The sequence below is a fragment of the Erpetoichthys calabaricus genome, chromosome 10 (assembly GCF_900747795.2).
Source record: "Erpetoichthys calabaricus chromosome 10, fErpCal1.3, whole genome shotgun sequence".
NCBI lineage: Eukaryota > Metazoa > Chordata > Cladistia > Polypteriformes > Polypteridae > Erpetoichthys > Erpetoichthys calabaricus.
This window is the reverse complement of record NC_041403.2, coordinates 140,238,039-140,261,589: the sequence shown is the minus strand read 5'-3', so window position 1 is coordinate 140,261,589 and position 23,551 is coordinate 140,238,039. Positions and strand designations below refer to the sequence as shown.

General features: G+C 39.7%; 1 protein-coding gene across 3 annotated transcripts in view; it reads right to left on the bottom strand.

Moving 5' to 3' along the window:
• Nucleotides 1-7,521: 7,521 nt before the first annotated feature.
• LOC114659463 (protein TMEPAI-like) overlaps nucleotides 7,522-23,551 on the bottom strand; it is a 40,924-nt gene continuing 24,894 nt past the window's right edge. The window contains exons 2-4 of one of the 3 annotated variants that reach the window (XM_028811969.2): nucleotides 22,751-22,905; nucleotides 19,528-19,581; nucleotides 7,522-12,277 (exon numbers count right to left, since the gene is read on the bottom strand). In XM_028811969.2, coding sequence (XP_028667802.1) covers nucleotides 11,735-12,277; nucleotides 19,528-19,581; nucleotides 22,751-22,905 — 752 coding nt within the window. In that variant the 3' untranslated portion in view covers nucleotides 7,522-11,734. Of the gene's footprint in view, nucleotides 12,281-19,527; nucleotides 19,582-22,750; nucleotides 22,906-23,551 lie in introns of all 3 variants that reach the window. The other 2 variants (XM_028811968.2, XM_051933191.1) reach the window with 2 other exon arrangements.

Genomic DNA, 23,551 nt, shown 5'->3' with positions numbered 1-23,551 from the left:
AGGGAGCTAAATTGGCCGAATAGGGAGGATGATTGAGGACAGGAATGTTTTTGTCTTTCAAACACTGCTTTACAGAAAAAGAGAAAATTTGCAAGAAATTTGATGTTGATTCGCTGTTCGATTTTTTGACCTAACGTTATCGAGGCAACTTATGTAGCGATTGTTGTGCGAATACTGGCTGGGCTATTCACAGGATATACCCAGTCAGTCGGCGGTTTGACAAGACGTGTAGGAGGAGATATAGTTCTATGATTCACGTCCGGCCGACCTCCAGACTGTTTTCCAGGAAAGCCCCAAGCCCAGTCCGGTTATTTTTGTGTCTCATCTCATATGTCATGTTTTAGCCAGGTGTCAACCCTAGCTTAAATATAGTTTTACTTTCTTTGAACTTTTTATTCTTCTTTAAACTATTATTATTGTGTAGATTCTGTCATTGATTCCATTTTAATCATTTTGCATCTTATATTTTGTTTATTGTTTTGTTGGTTATTTACGTGTTATGTGTAGCATATTTAATTATGTGCCTTCACTCTATAAAATAGTGTTTCAGGTGTCAGGATGACCATAATGTACCACTGGAAGACCACCTATTTAAGTGTAGGCTGAGGGTCCAATCATCCAGATGACATTGAGCTTTGAAGACTTATCTTTAAGTTCTTAAAGTTCTTCATTTTAGAGATTTTGATGGTTTTATTTTTAACTTTTCCTTCTTTTTTGGTTTCTGATTTCTGTGGATTTGCTCCTTGGTTGCTTTTTGCTACACAAATTCTTGGTTGCACATTTTCCTTTATAGTTAATTATTTTTTGTAATAAACTTTCCAGATTTTTTGATGAGTTTTATTTCTTTATATTTTTTGAACTAGAGGCTTTCATGGTTTCTTCTCTTTAGTATTTCTAAAGGGTTGTTTTAAGTCTGAGCTTTCCCCTTTTTGTGTCTTATGGTTTGGAGAAAGGACCAGGTATGAGGGTTAGGCATCAGAGAAGCCTGGCACTAGATTTAGGAGGCAAGGTCTCATATTAGTGTTTTGAGTTTGGAGCCTACAGGTAGGATAGCCTGAGGCTCCATGTGGAGGTTTAGGCCTCATTTTTTGCAATTGTTTGTATATTGTTATATTTTGAATCAGAAAGTTATAACAAAACACCAATCAATGCTTAGAACATTCTGTTGCCTAGCGTGTACACAAACAAAAAGAAAAATACAAGGGAAATGAAACACCTAAATCATGAGATATTTCAGCTGCAAATAAAGAGAGCAACATGCCACAGTCCAATTACTGATTTTATAGTTCACACTGAACGATTCTTGTTGAGAATATGATAGAGAGTGTGAAGCCAGACCTGTACACATACAGGCAGGACAAAGGTTGAAACACAACACCCGGTTTATTTACAATAAAGTGTGCACATACCACCAACACCGCAACACACAGTTCAGTCCCTTCCTTGCTGCCAGCCCATTCGCCTCCACTTCTCCTCAGGCTTTGTCCTCTTCCTCCCGACTCTGGCCATCGCATAGTGGGGACTAGCCCCCTTTTTATAGAGCACCTGGAAACCTAACAAGCTTCTTCCAGCCATACTTACGGCTGTGGCGGAAGTGTAGCCAGATAAGGCTCTGGAATGGTCCATGAGCACCGTGGCAGGGGCCATGGGTTCCAACAGGTTTGCTGACTTGTTCATTTGAAATTCTTCACCTGGACAAGGAAATGGAATAAAGGTTTGATTTTGCTCTCAAAAATCACTGGGGCATCTTCAAAAAATAGTAGTACAGGGGTAAAAAGAAGAGGTGCACTCAAAACTGCAACTGCATTGAATGAAAGGGGAGGATATGCAGCTTTTGTTGTGTCCTGCTATGCTAAAGATGATCGTGTTTGGCCAGGACACGAAGAACAATGGAAAAAAAAATAGCAGCCAACCTGCTGTCAAATGACACTAGAGGGGTCGAGGAGGAGAGGAGCCCAAATAACAAGCAGAAGGCCTAAACAGACCTTTCTAGGCACTGACAATTGATGGGAGAACAGACATCAAATCAGCAGCAGCGATCATCTTAACGAAGACTAGCATTAATCAGTGCAGTTCGTAAAAGCATTTTTGTCAATGAATATGCTGTGTTTGCTGGTAAACTTGTTCCCAAAATTTCTTCTGGAGATTTGTCGTTTGTAGCAGCCATGCGTAGAACTTTTAGGCATCCATCCATCCATTATCCAACCCGCTATATCCTAACACAGGGTCACAGGGGTCTGCTGGGGCCAATCCCAGCCATGCCTGTTGTACTGGTCTGGTCCACTAAAACTTAGAACTCGTAATTCCTGACCTCTGACTTGTGAAAACATAAATAAAACAAACACTAAACTCAGAAATCCTACCCGCGAAGTTGGGCCTGGCCTCTCAAGGCCAAGTTTGTCTGACTTCAGATTATGAAGTCAAATCAAAATGGCAACGCAGAGTATACCACGAATAGTAAGGACAATTACACTTTATAGGTTTATATTTGATAGAAGAATGTATTTTAAATGAATAACGTCTGTCCATAACACTGAATATTGAGAAGATAATTGTTAACATTACCAGAATGAACAAGAACGGTTTAGCTTGATTTGTGCTGCATTCGTACAATGCGCTCAATGGTTACTTTGTGCAGTTTTTTTTTTTTAATTGTTGATTCCAAGCAGAAATAATACTATTTATTGCTAGCAACTGCATTAAAATCATTTTTAGACATGACCAAAAACTGTTTTCCTCTTTTTTTACTTGCTGGTTTCGTCTTCCATCCGACTATATAACTATTAGTTGGCGTTTGTTGGTGGAACTCCAGCCAAACGCTTTTCATGGGGGCATCTATGTTTACTTTTGGGTAGCGTGAACGTGCAGAGGTCGCAAATGACGCAATTGTGACTTTCGACTTCCCAGCCCAGCTCTTCTGTATGACGAACGCAGCATAAGGTTTGCAAGCACAATGTGGAAAAAATACCGTTTCAGCCTATGCACCATTTTATGAACAGATCACTTCCAGAAAAATTGCTTTAGCATATCAAGTAAATCTCCCCGCAGTGGCAAACAGGATAGGATGGGATGGGGAGAGAAATTCCGGGCCGTCCAAGGCAAACGCAGACAATGTTCTATATTCCATGGGTGGGTCTAAAATCCTAACCACGCCAGTACATGCGCACGCCCCTCTGAACTCTGGACCCCGCCCCCTGAGCTCCTTCTCCTTCTACGCCTGTTCCCATGAGCCGCCGCGAGGATTTTCGTAATTTTCAGAAGTGGGATTTTTGAGATGCGCAAGCGTAATTCACACGTGTGAAATGTATATTTATTACGAATTATTTTTGATAGCGATATTATTCCATACTGTAGCACTTTATTTATCGATCACTCCTTTTTTTGTGAATTTCCCCTTGGGATTAATAAAGTATCTATCTATCTATTTACTTAACTGTGTTGTGCGATATTTTGCCTTTCTCTAAAAGCACACGTCTCTTCCACCTGCACACGTTTCAAACTCCAGGGCTCAGCAATTGATGGGTCGTCAGTGAACTTAATAAAGTAAAAATGGATCCCAAAGACCCAAAGCTTTACTTATAAAGCTGATCCTATTGCGGCAGTGCAGCTTGTGTATGCAAATTAGCCACGTGCTAGCCAAGAACTCAAAACAAGCCTTAAAGAAGTACTACCTTTCCCCACTTTAGAAAACATAGGATACTTGTGATCGGACTTATGACAGGGAAGGATTGTGGCTTAATACAGCTGTGGCGAACTCCAGGCCTCCAGTGCCACAGTGGCTGCAGGTTTTCATTCTTACCATCTTCTTAATTAGTGACCAGTTTTTGCTGCTGATTACTTCTTTTAATTAACTTGACTCAGGCCCCATAGTTGTTTCTTTTTCTTTACTTAGCAGAGAAACAATGAGACACAAAACAAGCCACCACATGACCAGCTCCCCTGTTCCCACTACACAATATCTGAAATTAAAGAGAGGTGATGGTCTTGGTAAGGTTGATGTCTCAGGTCACCAAAACATTTTGACGGTGCTCTTAGAAAGAACAGAAAAACAGCAGTTTTCGAAATGTGTGCCGTGGCAGAATGAGAGCAGCAACAAGCCATGGAATTAAATAACGGGTTTAATTAACCGCAAGAATTGGCTTCTCATTAAGAAAGTGATTAGAGTGAAACTGGTTGGAGTTTGAAGCCCCAGTTTAGTTGGTCATCTGGTAGCTCGTTTCACATCTCATTTCTGCTTGGCTATCATTTAATGAAGAAAGGAATCAATTGAGAGGGCTGAACTCTTCTAACAGGGCTAGTAAAGTGATGGGGAAAAAGTTAATTAGCAGTGAAAAGTGGTCACAGATTAGGAAAAGGGTTAGGATGAAAACCTGTAGCCACTGCGGCACTCCAGTCCTGGAGTTCGCCACCCCTGTGTCTTAATAGCACACGTACAAGCAATGTGGGCACATCAGATCGTTCATCGGCAGGCTCTTGAGGAAAAGCAAATGTCCCGACGAAGTGGAGTGTGCGGTTAATGGCATTGAGGTGTGTGCAAGAAATTTCAAATGTTCAAAATGGTGTAGGAGGGGATGGGGGCTGAATACCACCAACTCCTTTATCACACCACAGGGAGGTGGCTACCCCCAGGGATGAATGGCAAGTCACTTACCTGAGCTCAGGTAAAACAAGAGTTACATGTTGTTCTCGCAGACAAACAATCTGATTTAGCTGCAGACTTTGGAGATTATGGCGAGTTGCTTGCAGACATGCTTTATTTAATTGAATTAATGTGCGGAGCAAATCTGTTTGTACTTATGGATGAAATCAAGAGCTGGGAGTGGAAATCGCAGTTGTGCCAGTTTGAATTAACCTCTCCCACCAGTAGACGATTTCTAGAATGAGACCACACCAAAGCACAAGCTGAAAAGCAGTAATCGGCAATCTCTTAGAGGGGCGTCCGGAGCAGTTCATGTATTGCTTTCGGGTGGCCGGGTATGAAGTCCATTCAGAGCGGAGGGCTCGGACACTTTCTCAGCTGGGACATCTCATTGACCTCACGCGTGATAAGGCACTCAAGGTCTCTTTTCACTTGCAAGATTTTGGACATCTGTACGTATGCAACAAACATCCTGAACTGACGAGTATTGCCTCGAAGAAACCTGTGCCATTCGAGTCTACACTCTAAAAAGAGAAAAAGGGCTCTTTTTGATTTTAAGGTAATTTTAGTAGTTGTAATGAACTATATTAATATGTTTGTTCACCTAACGTAATTTTTTGCCTTACTTCAAATTGAAAAACCTTGCTGTCGCTTAATGTAACTTCTTCTATTTAGCAAAATAAAGCAAAATGTCGCTTTTGGGAGACATTGCAGACTCCGACCCCTGTGATGTCACGTCCGGGCTCGCACCAATGGCAGAAGACCTACATGAGCCTGACCCCTTTGACTTCACTTCCTGTCTCCCCCGTTTCTTATTCCCTCAGTTCTGTTTGGACTCGGTTTAGTGCACATCAGTGCTGTATTATTTTGAAAAGCAACTTTGCAGCCAGGAAACCAAATTATATGGGTGGCTGCCCCAAACCTTTATATGACTCTGTCTCGAGTTTGTGACTATACACATTTTATGTATACTATATAATGTTATGTAAAGTTCAAAATATAAGGTGTATTTAATATATGTATATATAATTATTTCAAATAGATTTTATGTATAATTTTATAAACATTTTTTGTGAAAAGCGCTTAAAATATATTGTGTATTTAATATGTGTTTTTGTGAAATGTTTGTTCTGAATATTTACAGAAAAAACATGTTCAATGAATGACCAAAAAATTGATTTTTGTGTTGCAAATATTCAGTAATAAATCTAAAAGAGTTTTGCTATAGCTGGTTCAGTAACATTCAACACCATTAGATCAGTTTAAAAACATGTTTCATGTTTGAAGGCACTGTACAAAATGTAGCACTAATTTAAAAATAAATTTGCTTCCATTGTTTAAAGCAAAACATCGTTGTGGTTTGTTTTATTAAAAACAATTTCACCCTAACAAACAGTGAATTCAACACCATATAAAGAACATATTTAGTTGAGTCCAATTAAGAATTTAAGTTGGCATTACAGTGAATACAATAATGGACAAAATTTTAATTTGAGTTCATCCATCCATTATCCAACCAGCTATATCCTAACTACAGGGTGACGGGGGTCTGCTGGAGCCAATCCCAGCCAACACAGGGCGTAAGGCAGGAAACAAACCCCGGGCAGGGCGCCAGCCCACTGTAGTTAATTTGAGTTTTTAAAGAAATTATGTTTGAGCTAAATACATTTTTTGCTTTTATTCAAGTTTTTGAAAAGGTTAAAACAAACTCAAATGAATTAAGTTTACTCAAATACTTTTTAAAATTTGAAAGAAATCAATTAAATTGCTTGTTACCTTGTGAAGTAATTTATTTAGGTTGATCCAACAAAACATTTTTTTTTACAGTGTACTTCCATACGCGCCTGGACTTTCTGCACCGATATGGGTCCAGGAGGTAAGACGACGCAGCAACCACCTTCACGTCCCTCGTCTGACCTCCTCACTTCAAACACATACCCCTTTTGGATTAATCATAGCTCCCTTAATTCATAGTTTCAATGTGTGGAGGCTCTTACCAAAAAAAAAAAAAAAAAAAGGCCAATGTCGTTTTGATTGTAAAATGAATTTTCACCGCAGCGTAAAATGAGAAATAGATGGTGTTGCCTTTTGTGTTTTTTTTTAATGAAATCACACTACAAAAAAAACCAACAATTTTGTACCTTGTGATGTTATTTGAAAAAGGTTGATGTTTGGTGCATGAAATCCTGGCTTAAGGATTCATTAAAAGTTTCAAGGATTGGATTTTTTTGACTTCTTCTTGGTAGTCTCAGTCTTTTCCCCATTCCCTGATCACACTTCTGACTGATTGCTTTTCATTTATTTTATCTCCTGGAATTGATTATCTTGGCTTACACGTATCCTCCTGCCCCTTAAAAAGAATATTGCACCCATATTATTTCAGTGACGCTTTAAAAAAAAAAAGGCCACTGCTGCTGCTGGAGTATATGAATTTGCCCTTGGGATTAATAAAGGATCTATCTAAATCTTAAAGGACACATTCCCAGGTATTTTGCGCCTCCTGCTGGATACAACATATTAAAACCAAGCTAAACAGACTGGATTGTTTCCTGCCTTGTGCCCTGTGTTGGCTGGGATTGGCTCCAGCAGACCCCCGTGACCCTGTATTCGGATTCAGCGGGTTGGAAAATGGATGGATGGATAAACAGACTGGTATAATCCATCCTTTTCCGGGGCAGGGGTGACCAGCAGACGAAATCTGCCAATATCATTACATTTACATGTCCAGCAGCCATTCTTTTCCAGGTTCCACCAACCTCCAAAGGGCTCCAGATCTCTGCTATCCACTTCTTGAGCCCACTTAATCTAACTTTACAGCAGCAGCAGTAGGCAAACAGTCAACCGCAGGACACACATCAGACACACTTATCAAAACACCAAAGTCAGTTTCAACAAAACTGTCTTTTATTGGGTATTGCGCTCTGTTACAAATGAAAATCTTGTTACAGGTGTTCAGCTGCACACACAAGCGGACAGAATATCAAGTTGTGGAAGGTTCATTGCAGAGTGCATGGCCGCTGCACTGACTGGACCAAGGGAGGACAACAAACAGAAACAAGAACAGAAATCAAAAAACCTGGTTCCAAAAGTGCTCTGGGACAGCACCCCCACTCGACTCCCATATTAAACGTAGCAACAAAATCTAGTAGACCCTCCCCAGGGACCTGCTCCCCCCATCCAGGAGGATACAATAGCTGACATACTTCCACCACCACACCACACTCATAGGCCAGGCTTGGTGCGTTTCTTCTTCTTCTTCTTCTGCACCACCGGCTACCCGCCTCAATCCCCAATCCCACCGCCTCAGGGCAATGGGGAGTCTTGGGTGTCATGGGGGGGGGGCAGCCACCTGAGCACTTTTTTTTGTCAATGTGGGAAAAGTACAAGAAAACTCAGAGTCATGCTGCGAGACTCTGATGGGACAGAGACCCCTCAGCACATTAAAAACCAAAAGGACTGACAGGCAGAGGACATACAGTACCAAGAGAAAGAAAAGCAGCTTGTTTCACACTCCACTTGCGTGACATGTGCACATAACACCAGACTGAATAGAAATCAGATCAGAAGATGAAACTTACAATTCTGCTCAGCTTGTCCATTTCTCAGCAGACCTGGTATCAACGTAATTTTATTCTGTAGTGCAATTCACTTTGTTTTTGAGTTGTACAAAACCCTAATTTTTCAGAAATCAAATTGCAATATGCAGTGCAGCTTTAACTGGCATGGCTGCGCAGCAAGAGAGAGACAGAGATTGCCTTCACCTTGTCCCACATAACACCGGACTTGTCCTTCACCTCGCCTAACCACCATGCAGCACAATGTCTCCGAGAACTTACTGGGAAGTAACCCAAGAGCTGCTGAGCCCTTGGGGCTTCTTATTAACACAGCACAGATCAGATCAAGACTTCTAAAGGAGAGCAGTGGATGAGAATCCCTGGGCAGGGCGCCAAGTGCTATGGGCTATGGCCAAGCCAGGGAGAGTGTCATGTCGCGAGAATTCCCAGCAGGCTTTACACAGACAGCTCTGGGAAATTCTGCGGTGCCTCCTTTTCATTTAGTGAGCCCCCGGCTACTCCATGATGGGTGAGTCTTGCATAGCTTCCCAGGCAAGATGGCATTTAATCTCACCTGAAGGTTTTGGTTACTGTGTGATGACCCTTCATAGAAGCCGGGGACCGGCAGGCTCGGCTGACCTCCTTCACGGGACAAGTGACGAGCCTGGCTGTCCAGCTGCTTAGTGCTCGGCTGCCACCCCGTGGCCAACTGCGCGCACTGCACCCAAAGGAGACGGCTGTTCAGTCAGCCTTCCAATTTAAACACTGGTATTCATTTCCATTCAGGAGGTGTGCAATGGTTAAAACTTGAATCGCAACTAGTTTGAAGCATTTCGAACGGATTGAAATATGTTGCTATTGGCCGTTTAAGTGTTGTGCTTCAGAAGTAATGCTGTGTGAAACTTCCAAAAGAAGCATCTAGACAGAACGTACCAAAAAGATGGAATGCAGCTCTGCTAACTACATTAGTTTAAATACACGTCATGCTAAATAAGTTTTCTTTAAAAGCAAAACAATCTGGCACATCGTTTAGCATAAAAAAAAGTTAACAAGAAGCGGAAGCAAGAAAATTCAATTTTTCTTCAAATGATAACAAAAAAAAAAAATTAACCTTTGACTAAATGGTAACTTTTTAAAAATACTGCAGAGCCTTCCAGGACAAGAAATAAATACCAGTAATGTGAGGAGAAGTCAAGGGGACAAGAACCTTTGCCGATATGTTTAGACACCATACCCTCAACCTTCCAACCATGTCTGCCCGCATGTTTAGACGTAAAGCTTCCGTAAATTCTGAAATTCAACTCTGCTTCAATAAAGACGACTTCACCAGCAATACTGACAGAAGAGCAGACGGCAGCACAAAGGCATCTCTTGAGCTTCCTATCGCTAGAATATCTGCACCAGGTAACTGGCAAGAAGTGCACACTCAGTGAGGACCGCTAAGCAGCTTGGCTTCTTTATTACATTAAAAACTGAAATTCAAATGCATGCAGAGCTGTGCACACATGTCCCATGTCCTGCTTGGGACAAGATCAGGACATACAATGAGGATGTGTACCTACACTGGCCAGGAGGTCATTTTGAAAACTGATTACCTTTTGAATGTTTCAGTCAAGCTCCATATAGTACTACAAGTGCTGGACTGGAGCTAATATGGAAGCAGTGGACGTCAAACAAATTCAAGTGGCAGCTCAACTCATGCCTAAAACCATGCTATCCAGAAACTGGCAATGTCATTGCAATCATAATCTTGTAAGCTCTGGGCTTACTGGGTCATCAGAATTGTGCACTGTGGCTGTGGTCTCCCTCCTTTCCTTTTGGGGGCAAATCTTTGAAGTTAACATAAATGAAATGGCGTCTGGATGGGTAAAATGAGCTCAAAACCCCTTTTTTTCTTCTTCTTCAGATTTCCTAAGTTAAACAACGTCGACGTTTTCAAAAGGCAAACGGATGGCATATTGCAGCTTCCTCCCAGATACCCCTATTGCCAACACATCTCTCATTCAGACACCAGTCATGCGGACCCCAGCAGAAATCTAGCCACACCTGGGCATTAACAGAATGAAAACTGCCTGCTCCTCTCAACTTTCAGCAGCTTTGCGCTAGACATGGCCAGATTGACGTCTATAGACCACTCATGTCTACTTTGATTAAGCTGCCCGAGGACACAAATTCAAATACTCAACTGCAATTAAAAAAGGAAACAAAAGTTCCATTAAGACCATTTAGTGAAATTTAACACAATAAATACCATCATTTGCTATGTAAACTTTGGATGATTCATATTAAATAATAAATTGGATCCACTCTGAGGGCACAACACATGCCTTGAGGGACCATAAGATCTACTTGAAAGACTACTACACACTTGACATTATTTTTGAACTAGACTTTAAACAAAAAAATGAAAAAATAAAAACCTTGTGGGAACCATGGATAAGATGCCATGCTGAAGTACCCAGTAGGATTAAACAGTGGTACTCCAATTTGGTGGCCTTTCAGCACAACGTTTAAAGATGGTCCCAGTCCCTGGCACCGAAAAAAGTGCTTTTAGTGGCATCCCACTGTAACTTGCTTGTCATACTGAAGGACATAAATTCTTCTCCATATTTCCTAGGCCAAAGTTCAACAGAGGTCCCAGTGGAATGGAAAGAGAACGGATGATACACTTGTGCCACATGTAAATGGGAAAGGGGGGGGGGGGGTCTCCTCTCCAACAGGGCATCCACTTAAGTGCAGCATACCATAGGGGGCCCTGCGAGGATAATGGCCAAGCCAAAGGGCTCTCTAAAGTGCACGTCTGTGCTGAAGGAAGAGCTAGTATCTTTCAGTTTCCGTTAACGCTGCAGCCTGCTGGGGCCTCTTTTTAGATCAAGCTAACCCTTCCACACATGTGCAAGCGCACACACGCACACACACACACACACTCCCACACACACTAGCACGTGTGATCACAACAGAGGCTTTAACTTGACAAGCCTTGGCTTGCAATTTATATTAAAAATAGTGCAATATTTCAACATTTATATAAATAACTCTATAATCGTGCTTCTTTTTACACAAAGGTTAAACACATCTTTGAGTTGGCACTCAAAAAAAAAAATAAAATAAAAATAATCGACAGTTCACTTTCCTAGATATCAAACAAAAGCAAAAACAGAAATGACTCTCTCTGCCCCTCGTTTTCCACCCACCCCTAATATCCCATCTGGTACAGAAATACCCTTGTCACATGTACCATTTACTATAGATATTGCGGGTCTTCAAATAAACTTCCTTTTGTGCAAATATTTCTTCAAAGGTCAAGTGAAGTAAAGAAAAACAAAAGCATCCACGCAAACTGACCAAAGGGGGAAAAAAAAAAATCAAGTTTAGAACTTTAACACTTAAAAAAGAGAATATAAGAATTAATATAAAAAGAAGAGAGAAAGAACAGAAGATGAACATCGAGGCAAGCTGTGAGCACGCAGACGACACAGGACACGCAGGTATGGACTCTGTACAAAAGGGAGCAGGAGCCCCAGCTCTTTGGACACCCATGCTAAAAGGGGCGCACTTTCTGCTGCTCTTTGTTGCGTGCATTTGTGCTGTCAAGGCCACTGAGCTGTGATTGGTTGAGTCTGTTGCCCCCTAGGATGGGAGGAGTCCCCTGATTGTTGCTGTGGTTGGTGTGCTGGTAGAAGGCAGAGCCAGGGCAGTGTCCAATCACTTCACTGTAGGTGGGTGGGGGCCCCTCCATGCGGCCCTGACTGCCGTAGCAGGTGGCACTGATGCCAGAGTTGCTGCTTGGGGGGCAGGGCCCCCTATAGATTGAGCTGTCAATCAAGTCACTGTCGAAGATAGTGCGGTTGGGTGGGGCACGGACCGACTCACGGTTCAGCTCCAGCTGTTGTTCAGGGTCCCTCAGTTGCAGGGTGCAGGGGCCCTGATAGGGAGGGGGCTCCTCACCATCTGAAAGGGAGATGGTAGGGGGAAGGTCGATCTCATGCTGCAGGTAAGGGTATGTGGGCTGGAAGCGGTGAAATCGATCCCTCTGCATGTATGATGGCACTATCAGTCTGTCCGATGTTCTTGGAGTGTACATCTGCTGATAAAACCAGAAGGAAGCAATTAGTATGAACAACACATTAATAGAATAAATCCACCTGAACTGCACCCACAATCCCCCAAACCTCCCCCCCGTCAAAACCTCCAAATATTAGTGACTGAGATCAGAGGCTCTCAAGTCAGTACTGAAGCCTGCCAGGTGTCTGTGTTTTACCATATCTTTTGATGCTTAAATGCACCATTTTCTTTTTAGTTTACGTATTCTGTGGAGTTTGCTCACTTAATTATATCTGCATACTCACAATAACTGACAAGCACAGCAGTCACCAGGGCAAACAACACTCACTGCTGAAAGACGGCCATTTTACCGATTCCCATTTGTGTGCTTATTAGTAATAAGTGTCATAACCAGAAAATTTAAAAAGAATAACACACCAAAAATCTAAAAGCCTGAATTAGCATAAGCCATCCTATTTTAGGTTGTTTATTTGAAATATAATGATTTACTCAATCAGGTAGAAGTACATAATAAACAAGAATAGTTGTATCACATATTTGAAATATTAAAATGTGTGCTTCAATTTTAAAGTCTAGATATTCTCGACTGTAATAGAAATTTGTAATTTTTCACCCTCTGATAAAAGGTCCATCGCGGGCTAGATTCCTAGTAAAGGATCAAAATTGAAAAATAACATCACATTCACAATCACTGACCTTGAAATAGTTTACAATGATAACCCACATGCTTATGCTTGACATTTGTCATTTTTATCCTTCAGGAACTAGCTCTTAGAGGGCCAGGACTACCGGTAAAGAATGAAATATCAAAATTAAAGGATGGCCAAAACAAAAATGCAGCACCCTGAAAATAGCATAAAACAACTCTCCACACGTCTATATTACCGTTGACCATTTTTTTGAAGTTTTACGAAAAGGAGTAACTTTGACCCCTCGTGTCCCATTAAGGGTTGAACCCTTGGGGTCGGTTGATGTAGCAGGCACAACTTCTAGTCCTTCTGATCATTCTGCTGCTAAACCTATTGGTTTACTCTTTATCATAGGGGTTTTTTTTATCATAATTTCCTGCACAAAACATGGTCCAAAATGAAGGGTTTTCTGGTATGGAGGGCAAAAAATAGAGGTGAACACCAAAAAAGCTTAAAATCAGGCATAACTAGACATGAAGACAAGTCAAACTGTACAGTGCATCCAGAAAGTATTCACAGTGCATCACTTTTTCCACCTTTTGTTATGTTACAGCCTTATTCCAAAATGGATTAAATTCATTTTTTTCCTCAGAATTCCACACACAACACCCCATAATGACAACATGAAAAAAGTTTGAGGTTTTTTCAAATTTATTAAAAATAAAAAAACTGAGAAATCACATGTACATAAGTATTCACAGCCTTTGCTCAATACTTTGTCGATGTACCTTTGGCAGCAATTACAGCCTCAAGTCTTTTTGAATATGATGCCACAAGCTTGGCACACCTATCCTTGGCCAGTTTCGCCAGTTCCTCTTTGCAGCACCTCTCAAGCTCCATCAGGTTGGATGGGAAGTGTCGGTGCACAGCCATTTTAAGATCTCTCCAGAGATGTTCAATCAGATTCAAGTCTGGGCTCTGGCTGGGCCACTCAAGGACATTCACAGAGTTGTCCTGAAGCCACTCCTTTGATATCTTGGCTGTGTGCTTAGAAGGTCGTTGTCCTGCTGAAAGATGAACCGTCGCCCCAGTCTGAGGTCAAGAGCGCTCTGGAGCAGGTTTTCATCCAGGATGTCTCTGTACATTGCTGCAGTCATCTTTCCCTTTATCCTGACTAGTCTCCCAGTTCCTGCCGCTGAAAAACATCCCCACAGCATGATGCTGCCACCACCATGCTTCACTGTAGGGATGGTGCCAGGTTTCCTCCAAACGTGATGCCTGGCATTCACACCAAAGAGTTCAATCTTTGTCTCATCAGACCAGAGAATTTTCTTTCTCATGGTCTGAGAGTCCTTCAGATGCCTTTTGGCAAACTCCAGGCAGGCTGCCATGTGCCTTTTACTAAGGAGTAGCTTCCGTCTGGCCACTCTACCATACAGGCCTGATTGGTGGATTGCTGCAGAGATGGTTGTCCTTCTGGAAGATTCTCCTCTTTCCACATAGGACCTCTGGAGCTCTGACAGAGTGACCATCAGGTTCTTGGTCACCTCCCTGACTAAGGCCCTTCTCCCCCGATCGCTCAGTTTAGATGGCCGGCCAGCTCTAGGAAGAGTTCTGGTGGTTTCGAACTTCTTCCACTTATGGATGATGGAGGCCACTGTGCTCATTGGGACCTTCAAAGCAGCAGAAATTTTTCTGTAACCTTCCCCAGATATGTGCCTCGAGACAATCCTGTCTCGGAGGTCTACAGACAATTCCTTTGACTTCATGCTTGGTTTGTGCTCTGACATGAACTGTCAACTATGGGACCTTATATAGACAGGTGTGTGCCTTTCTAAATCATGTCCAATCAACTGAATTTACCACAGGTGGACTCCAATTAAGCTGTAGAAACATCTCAAGGATGATCAGGGGAAACAGGATGCACCTGAGCTCAATTTCGAGCTTCACGGCAAAGGCTGTGAATACTTATGTACATGTGCTTTCTCAATTTTTTTATTTTTAATAAATTTGCAAAAACCTCAAGTAAACTTTTTTCACGTTGTCATTATGAATTCTGAGGAAAAAAATGAATTTAATCCATTTTGGAATAAGGCTGTAACATAAAATGTGGAAAAAGTGATGCGCTGTGAATACTTTCCGGATGCACTGTATATTACATGTAGAGATTTTCTCTTACTGGTGAGTCAGGAGGTACCAGACAAAAAAACTAAAGTGAATTGAAGTGTTTGCATCTAAATTTCTGCTTTATTCAGCAAAAGAAACTACCAGTTTATAATTTCAGAACCGAAACATATACTAGGATGCAATGTCCTGCTTAATTAACATAGCAGTCCAAATAAAAGAAGAAATTGGCTGGAATGAAAACCTGCAGTGTTAGGGGGCCTCCAGGACTGAACCTGAGAACCACTGATGCACAGTCGCACTCTAATTTGTCTCCAAAGATGCAGTTTACATGCCAAGCTCATTTCCACAAAGAAGCTGCAATTCACAGGTTTTGCTCACTTTTTGTTGGACACATTCGATGCAGAGTAATGGACTTAAAAAAAATGTACTCTTTTATCAAAACATTGTTCATGAAATTGTGATTAATTTAAAATTAACAAATTAAAATTTTGAACAGTTGGAATGGATACTGATAATAAGAAAAAAGTACATTTAATAAATAATGTGTATCATACCTAACAAACCATATAGATTGAACAAGATAAATAGCATGGCTGAAAAATGAAAAATAAAAACAATAAAAGAATATATGGTGATCATTGCAACATATAGTATTATAGAATAAAGAAAAGGAGATAGCCTTGGAAATGCATGTCACACTGTTAATTATGGATGCATACCATGACAATCTAAAAAAATAATTTGGTGAACAATCTACATACTGTACATGGGAGTGCACAATGGTCACAGAAACATACATTTTTGAAACAAACTAAAACAGACAAAAATTCCCTTTTTTCTGTAAATGGAACAATGTAATCATGGTGACTAATAGCCAGAAATTTGCATTTTTAGAGCTGCTTTCACTCTGAAACACTTGTAAAATATACAAACCAAAACTGCTGCAATGCTGGAGCAAGTTAAAGATGTGGCTTAATGATGCCTACACGTATCCATTTGACTAGCTTCTCTTTTCATAATGCATTATCAAAAATGCTGAGATATTGGCTCAGACAATGGGGCAGCTCATTCAGTCCTATTTAAAATAAACGTTAAATATATGCAATAGCTGTAAACCAAACTACCCTGATTTACGCAAGCATTGACAAATTAAAAAAAAAAAAAAAACCCTGAATGCAGATACAAAAGTCATTACATATTCTAACAGAAAGCATCAGTCACATATCTTTGTAAAGAGTTCAAAATGTTACAAGGAAGACAAAGAAATAGATTTACAAAAGCAGCTATTCATACAAAACAAAACAAAATCAAGTAAGAACCCGAAATGCTTAATCATTTTAGATGGACAATTTGAATTTAGCAACGTGGTGAAATGGTGGTGAGTGCTTCTGGACTCCTGGGTCAAATCCTGGCCTGTGCACATTCTATGTGCTGGCTGCATGCTCGCCTCATGGCTACTTCATTCTTTTTCAGATACTCTGTGTTATCCCCCAAATCCTAAACACGTAAATGTTAGTTTAACTGGCAACTTTTAACTAGCCTCATGTGAGTGTGGTTGCTTCACAACAGACCGGAGCACTGCTCATGATTGCCTTGTGTAAAATAGTGTCAGGATAGGAACCAGTTACCCACATCTGGAAGGGTTACAAAATGAATTTATGGAATCATTGAATAGGCAAGAACAGAAGTGTTTTATTTGATCTTGTTTTCATTAATTCATTTTAATTCACCAAACATTCGAATGGGCAAGACTCATTATCTCCTTAGCTTTGACTGTGGTCTGACTGGTGTCAGACATGATGGTCCAGCGTCTTGGAGACAGCTGCACTATAGTCCCTAGTGTTTACAGAGAAAGGTGTGACAGATTTGTGTTTAAAAACACCTTATTAATGACAGACATCAGAGGAGAATGAGCAGAGTCATTCAAGCTAGCAGGAAGGCTACAGAAGCTCACGTAACTTTTTATAAACAGTGGTGTGCAGAAGGACAACTGTGGATGTAAAGTGAATTGGCTATGAAAGCACAAAATCATGTCTAGTTCCAGTGTTTTCAGCTAAGAATAGGAAGATGAGGTGGGAGTAGACACGACCACCAAAATTGGATGAATAAAGATTAATGTCATCAGGTTCACAAAGCTCAATTTCTGCTGAAACATGCAGATGTTAGATTCAGAATCAGAATAAAGAGCATGACTCCATGGATCCTTCATGTCTTGTATCAAACATACAGGTGGTACAGGTGGTAATAGTGTAATAATGTGTAGAACATTTACTTGGTACACATTAGGTCTCTTAATAAGAGCGGAGTATCCTGTGAGCGCTTACGCCTGCCTTTATGGTCATGATGTAGACCTTTTTAAATGGATACTTCCTGCAGGATAATGTGTCATGTCACAAAGTACATATCATCTCAGGCTTGTTCCACGAACAACACAGTGACTTTAATTTTGTCAGACTGGTTTGCACAGTCCCCAGGTCTCAAATCCAATGAAGCACCTTTGGGAGAAAGTGAAATTGGAGAGTCACAGCACGAATGTAGTGCAGAACAATCTACAAACTGTGCAATGCTATATAGTAAGTATGGACTAAATCCCCGAGGGAATGTTTCTAGCACCTTGTTGAATCCATGTATCCAAGAATGGAGGAAAATATGGGGTCCTCCCTGCTACTACAAATGTATTTACCCCCTTTGGAGGTTTTCCACATTTTATGATTATGCAGCAGTGAATCAGAGAGAATTTAATCTGTTTTTTTTTTCTTTTTACATTGATCAGCAGTAAAACTTCTTTTAATGTCATAGTGATCTCCAAAAAGTATTCTAAATTAATTGCAAATATAAAACAAAAAAAAAATCTTCCAATGAAGTGAACACTTTCAGTAGACACCGTAGGTTGACTTATAAAAGAGGCCACTGAATGTATAATTGCTCAAAAGAGGGAAGTCTTTAAAAGTGGACAGTATCAACAAGTAAAATGAAAAAACTAATATAAAATACTTTGTGAATAAAAGCATTTACATTACATTTTTAATTACGGGCTTTCCATTGTTGACAGATTTTGTTATAATTAGAAATATAGGCTAAGCTTGTACCTTTATATTTTACTTAGGTAATTTTGCAGGGGTTTCAGAAAGCACCACTAATTGCCATTGTGTTTTTTTTTTCTTCTAACTGTAGACCAGTTTAATATACTGTACACAACTGTCAGGTGGTATGTTCTATTAACAAATGAATGCAGATCAAACCGGACATTGTGGTTGGAAGAACAAAAGTAGGCATCATCAAGGCAATTACAACCCCATTGCACAATGCAATTTGTAACAGTTTTTCCCTTAGACAAACCAAAAGTCTCTGAATGTAGAAATGCGCTCACAGATATCTCTCACTTCCTCAAACACCTACTCCTTTGATCGTGCCAGAGGAAGAGGAAGAGAGGTCGTCTTAAAGGATCTTTATTACATGAAATATAATAGAAGGTGCAAGTGACATATAATAAGCGACACAGCAGCCAAAACAAGGAAACATACTTCCAGGCAAGAAGTACTCAAAACTGATTAGTGTAACACTCTGAACAGATGACCAAATGATTGATGGGTGAATATTGTGTACATTAAATTTTTCTTTTTACAGTTTAAAAAGCCTGTTACTCTTGCAAAATTGTTGAGCGTGAAGGACAGAGCTCAAAAGGCCTTGACGACAGTAACAAATATAGGTATGAAAAAGTGTACCACATAGGTGAGAAGCATGTTAAGGCATGGTTCACATTGTTAAAAAATAATCTCTTATAATAAGCACCACTTCATCTTGTGGGCTCACGTTGTCTGCCTACTTGTGTTTAATTCTGCTGGTGTGCTAAATTCTCTGTATTTAATCCAGTCAATATACTTCAATGCGCTTTTGCTTCCTTTTTGACAGACTGATAAAAATATTGTGTCTAAAACTGAAATCATTGTTCATACTTCACAGCTGGTCTACATAATGGATGTTTAGAAAAAAGTCATTACTGACAAGGATCATTCCTAAAACGTATGTGGTGCTTAGGACAAAGCATGTAATGGATAAGGAAGGAAGGGTTGTGTTCAGACTAAACAAAAGTACAAGTAAAAATATTAGGTTGGGCATCAGTCCAACCTAGCATACAGTCCAGCCAGCACTATTGTAGCAGCAGAGGGCTCGGTATTATAAAGGAAGGATGTTTCTAGAACATGGTGTATAAAAACTGTTTAAAAAAAAAAAAAAAACTCACTAAACCAAATCATATTTTATTTAGCTGAGAATCTATCATTATCAATCTATCAATTATCCCAATAAGACAAAAGTGAGAAAAAAAACACAAAACTGCATTAAAGTGATTTTAGCACAGTAAACAAAATCTTTCTCTCCTAAACCACAAATTACCCTAACCCAAAAAACTTCAACGAGGCCCACAAAACTGACCTAATCTGCCATTCATAGCAAAACATGTCAGCATGCACTTGATAGACATAATAAATAAAAGGCTGTCCTGCGGCCTTACCTCATTCATGTTGTGTTGGGATGCTGCACTATCAGAAGGCCACAAGGTTCCTTCCTAAAGATGAGGGAACAGAAGGAAAACAGATAAGAACTTCATGGAAAAAAATGTTTGGAGGACATGACAAACTGTACTTGGAAGAGTGGTGTAAGAGTTAAACCCTGCTAGGTTAGGGTTTCAGGAGGAGTACAGTTTAAACACACTTTGTTTATAGTTTAATTACTAGTACTCATCACTTCATATTTGACACAAAGTTGCCTAATGGAAAAAAATCGTAGTATGGGCAAGAAAAAAAAAAAAAAAAAAAAAAACATGAGATGGTCACAACCAGCAAGCCACCCAACAATCGGTTCATTGACAGGACAAGTCAAATAACTGGGATTAATTAACAAGCCATATGGCAAAGATGGAAGCCGAGAACAAGCTGAAATTGAACACATAAAGATGTCACATTGTCATGACAAAAGTACCAAAAAAGTTTTATTGTAGCTTTCTAAGTGTTCATACAGTGAAATTAAAAATTATTGTTTTTGCTGTATATTCAAGAAATTTGCAAAATCACAAAAAACTTTTAGATTTTTACTTCTGCCCACTCAATGCATATTTTATACCCTTGCAAAACAAAAGCAAACACATCAAAGAGCATAAATAGATAGAAGGCTTAGGAATTATTGGCATCAATACAAAAAGGGCTTAAGAATTTTAATTAAAAGAAAAATGCATACAATAGCACTGACTATATAGTATATTTTTGTACCCAAAACTGAGAACACTATAATCTTTTAATCAAATATTTAAAAATGTTCTGTTTTGTTCAAAAATGTATTGGTTAGGTGATAGATCTTCTAGTTTACCCTTAAAGAAAAAAGTCCAAATTTCACTGAGGGGGCCAATAACACTGGTCAACAAGCATTTTGCTACTGGGATTCTTTCACCTGTTCTTTAACAAATTTCACTTGCTGACTGCAAATCTGAAAACCTTTTTCGTCCAGCATGTCCCATTTTTTTTAGCTATGATGTTCCAGGTCTTGGACAATTAGAGTGACTGGAAAGTAAAGATGGATAACCGTTTTGATAAATACTGGTAATTCTACTAGGGATGCCACACACCACTAACAGCTGTGAGTTGTTTACTTTATCGTTATTAATTTTATTTAAAAATTATTCTTTTTTAATTAGCGGAAAAAATATTTGTTACTGATTACCAAGTCTTATATGACTCTTAAGCATAATGACACAACTCAGACTTGACACTGCAGTAGGTAGTCGGTTTTACTGTTTCCTTAACATAACACTGCATTTCAGGACATTTTGTTTGTTAGATTGACCATTACTTTGAACATTTTGTCAAGGAGATGGACAGAAACGGCAATGCATTTAAGAAATAAGTTTGGTCTCGAGAAAAGTGAAGCAAAAAACTAAGGAAGGTGTTTTTGTTGGTCCCAATATCCATGAACTGATGCTTGACTATGAGTTCAAAAGGAAACTGAAGCCAACTAAATCAGCAGCATGTGCATTTGTGCAGGTTGTCCAGAATTTTCTTGGCAGTTACAGAGCAAAGAGTTATGCTGAGCTTGTGGAGAACCTGCTGGTATCGTCTTCTGGTTTGTTTTCAGAATAAACACATCAAAACAATTTTGGTGGGACAGAGTTCAAACTTCAGATATTGTCTTGATATATTGATATTCAAAAGTGTCAAAATGTCAATGATGTGTATCTCAAAAACCTAATGTGCTAGCTAAATTCCGATTTCACATATGAAATCAGTGTAAAAAAACTTAATAAAGAACTGGTCGGAAATTCCCAGTAGCAAACAAAAAATATTTTTTTGTAGACCTGTGTAATCAATACTGTCAAGAGGTTCAATTGCACTTTGTCTTTATGTACAGTACAGAAGATGGTGAAGGAGTCAAAAAGAATCCTAAGGTTTGAGGTGCAGGATCTTGTTGTATCTTGGAGTCTTGAAGTATGCACTTCAACAATCTGATGGTCCTGGCATCCACAAAGGGCATGGAAGAGACGCCAGAAAAACATAACTTACTGATAAGGACAAACACATTCAGGTTGGTGGAATAACCCTAAACACCATGGGAACTTTGATTCCATCTAGGAGTCACAGGCAGATCAGACCAAAAGCTAACTCTCTTGAAACACACAGTAATGCAACATCCCAAGTCAAAAATATGAAAACGGCCGCATTGATGCTCTTGGGTCTGTTCTAGCATCACTGGTCAACACAGACCCCATTTATAAAAATTAGTGTAATAAATTACACTGACCACAGTGTATTTATGGCCAATGAAATGTTTGCCTCAGCCAGAAAGCTACAAACTAGTGGCATGGTAGTGACTCTAAACACAACATAAATATCAAACAAACTGTTGACAGAAAATAAAATACAAATCTTGCAATGACTATCTCAATTTCCAGTGATAAACTGAACAGACTGAAAACCTATGCTCTAATTTTGAAGAGGACAATTCACAAACATGGACCAAGGCCAATAAACATCTGCTAAATATCTGCATACAATAATGATCCAAGATTCCTGCTAGCCTTAGCAAACATTAAGTGAAAAGCCTTTGTGCCATTAACTATTACAGAAGGATGTAGAAAGCTTTGCACAAAGAGAATCCAAAAATAGTTTTTTTCCCCTCGAAAACAAAAAGTACTCATTCTACAATAAGAGTATTAGAATGAAAGTAAATAGAATACAAATACAGCTTTATGAGCTGCAATGGACTGGTACTCTGAGGTGAGTTCCTACTTTGTGAAAGGCAAAAGCAATAATAAAAATATGTTTAAAATAGAAAAAAATTAATAGGGATGAAAAATTAGGAACACCTGTCAATCACTGAACTAATACTCATGCCCACTTAACTTGATAGATGAATGTGAACCATGCCATTGTTTTAAAATGGCAAAACTTAACTTGCCCTATTAACATTGTGGTTTCATGCCAAGTTCACATCACTATTACACACACACACACAACTTGCCTGAATATATGACAAAAATAAAATCCTTGCCCGAAATGGAAGAGCAGTGTATTTGGCATAGTCTTTATCAAAGTACAGACAAAAATAAAATGCACAGGTAGTGGTAAGCAAACATTTCCCACTTGTACCAAGAAGCGAACACATGCCAAAGCTGCCTGGCAGACCCACTCCTCACAACTTTGTGATAATGTACGTTGTATTGGGTTGAGATCAATTTCAGTACTTACCGAGGACAAAGTCTCCTCCCGTCTGCGAACTTGGCTGTGTCTGTTTATGAAAGAACGTGCCGACAGCTTATAATGGTTCAGCAGGCAGGTGATCACCACAACCATAACCATCAGCACTACCACAATGATGATGATCTGGACGAACTCCAGTTGGGCTGCAAAAGAAACAAAGATGTCAAAGACTGAATGCCTAAACTTCAAAAGGAAAAACCTTAGACAGGCTTTAAAAGAGCTAATGCCATCAACGTACACTCGCCATAAGAGACAGCAGGATATTAACTTATACTTTGAAAATACTGCACATAATTATGGAAGCTTCATATTCCAAAGCTAACTGTATTGTGGACAGGAGCATAAGCAGTTGAACAAATGGAACTATATCAGCAACCTTTTGGCGGACACATTCACACTATGGTTGTACCCAGACTAAACATTACAGCATTGAAAAACTTGTGTTACGTCTGGGACCTGATCAACAAGCACAGTGAGGTTGTCTGATGGTTTTCAGGATGTACTCGTGTATGTTCTGGGAATTCCCAGGACTTTCTCTTTTACTTCTCAATTTTTTTCCTTAACCTAAAGGAAAAACAGAGAAGGAGCAAACTAGTAACAATTTTAGTTATTTAACTTGTTAGCAGTTAACGCTTTGAACAATTCAGTCCCTGAGGTGGTAGGTTTCAATTCTGCTACTGATTCTATGAAACCATAAGAAAGTCACTTCACCTGCCAGTACCCTAAATGGAAAAACAAAAAAAGAAATGTAACCAACAGTGTCCCAAATACTGCAAGTCGCCTTGGATA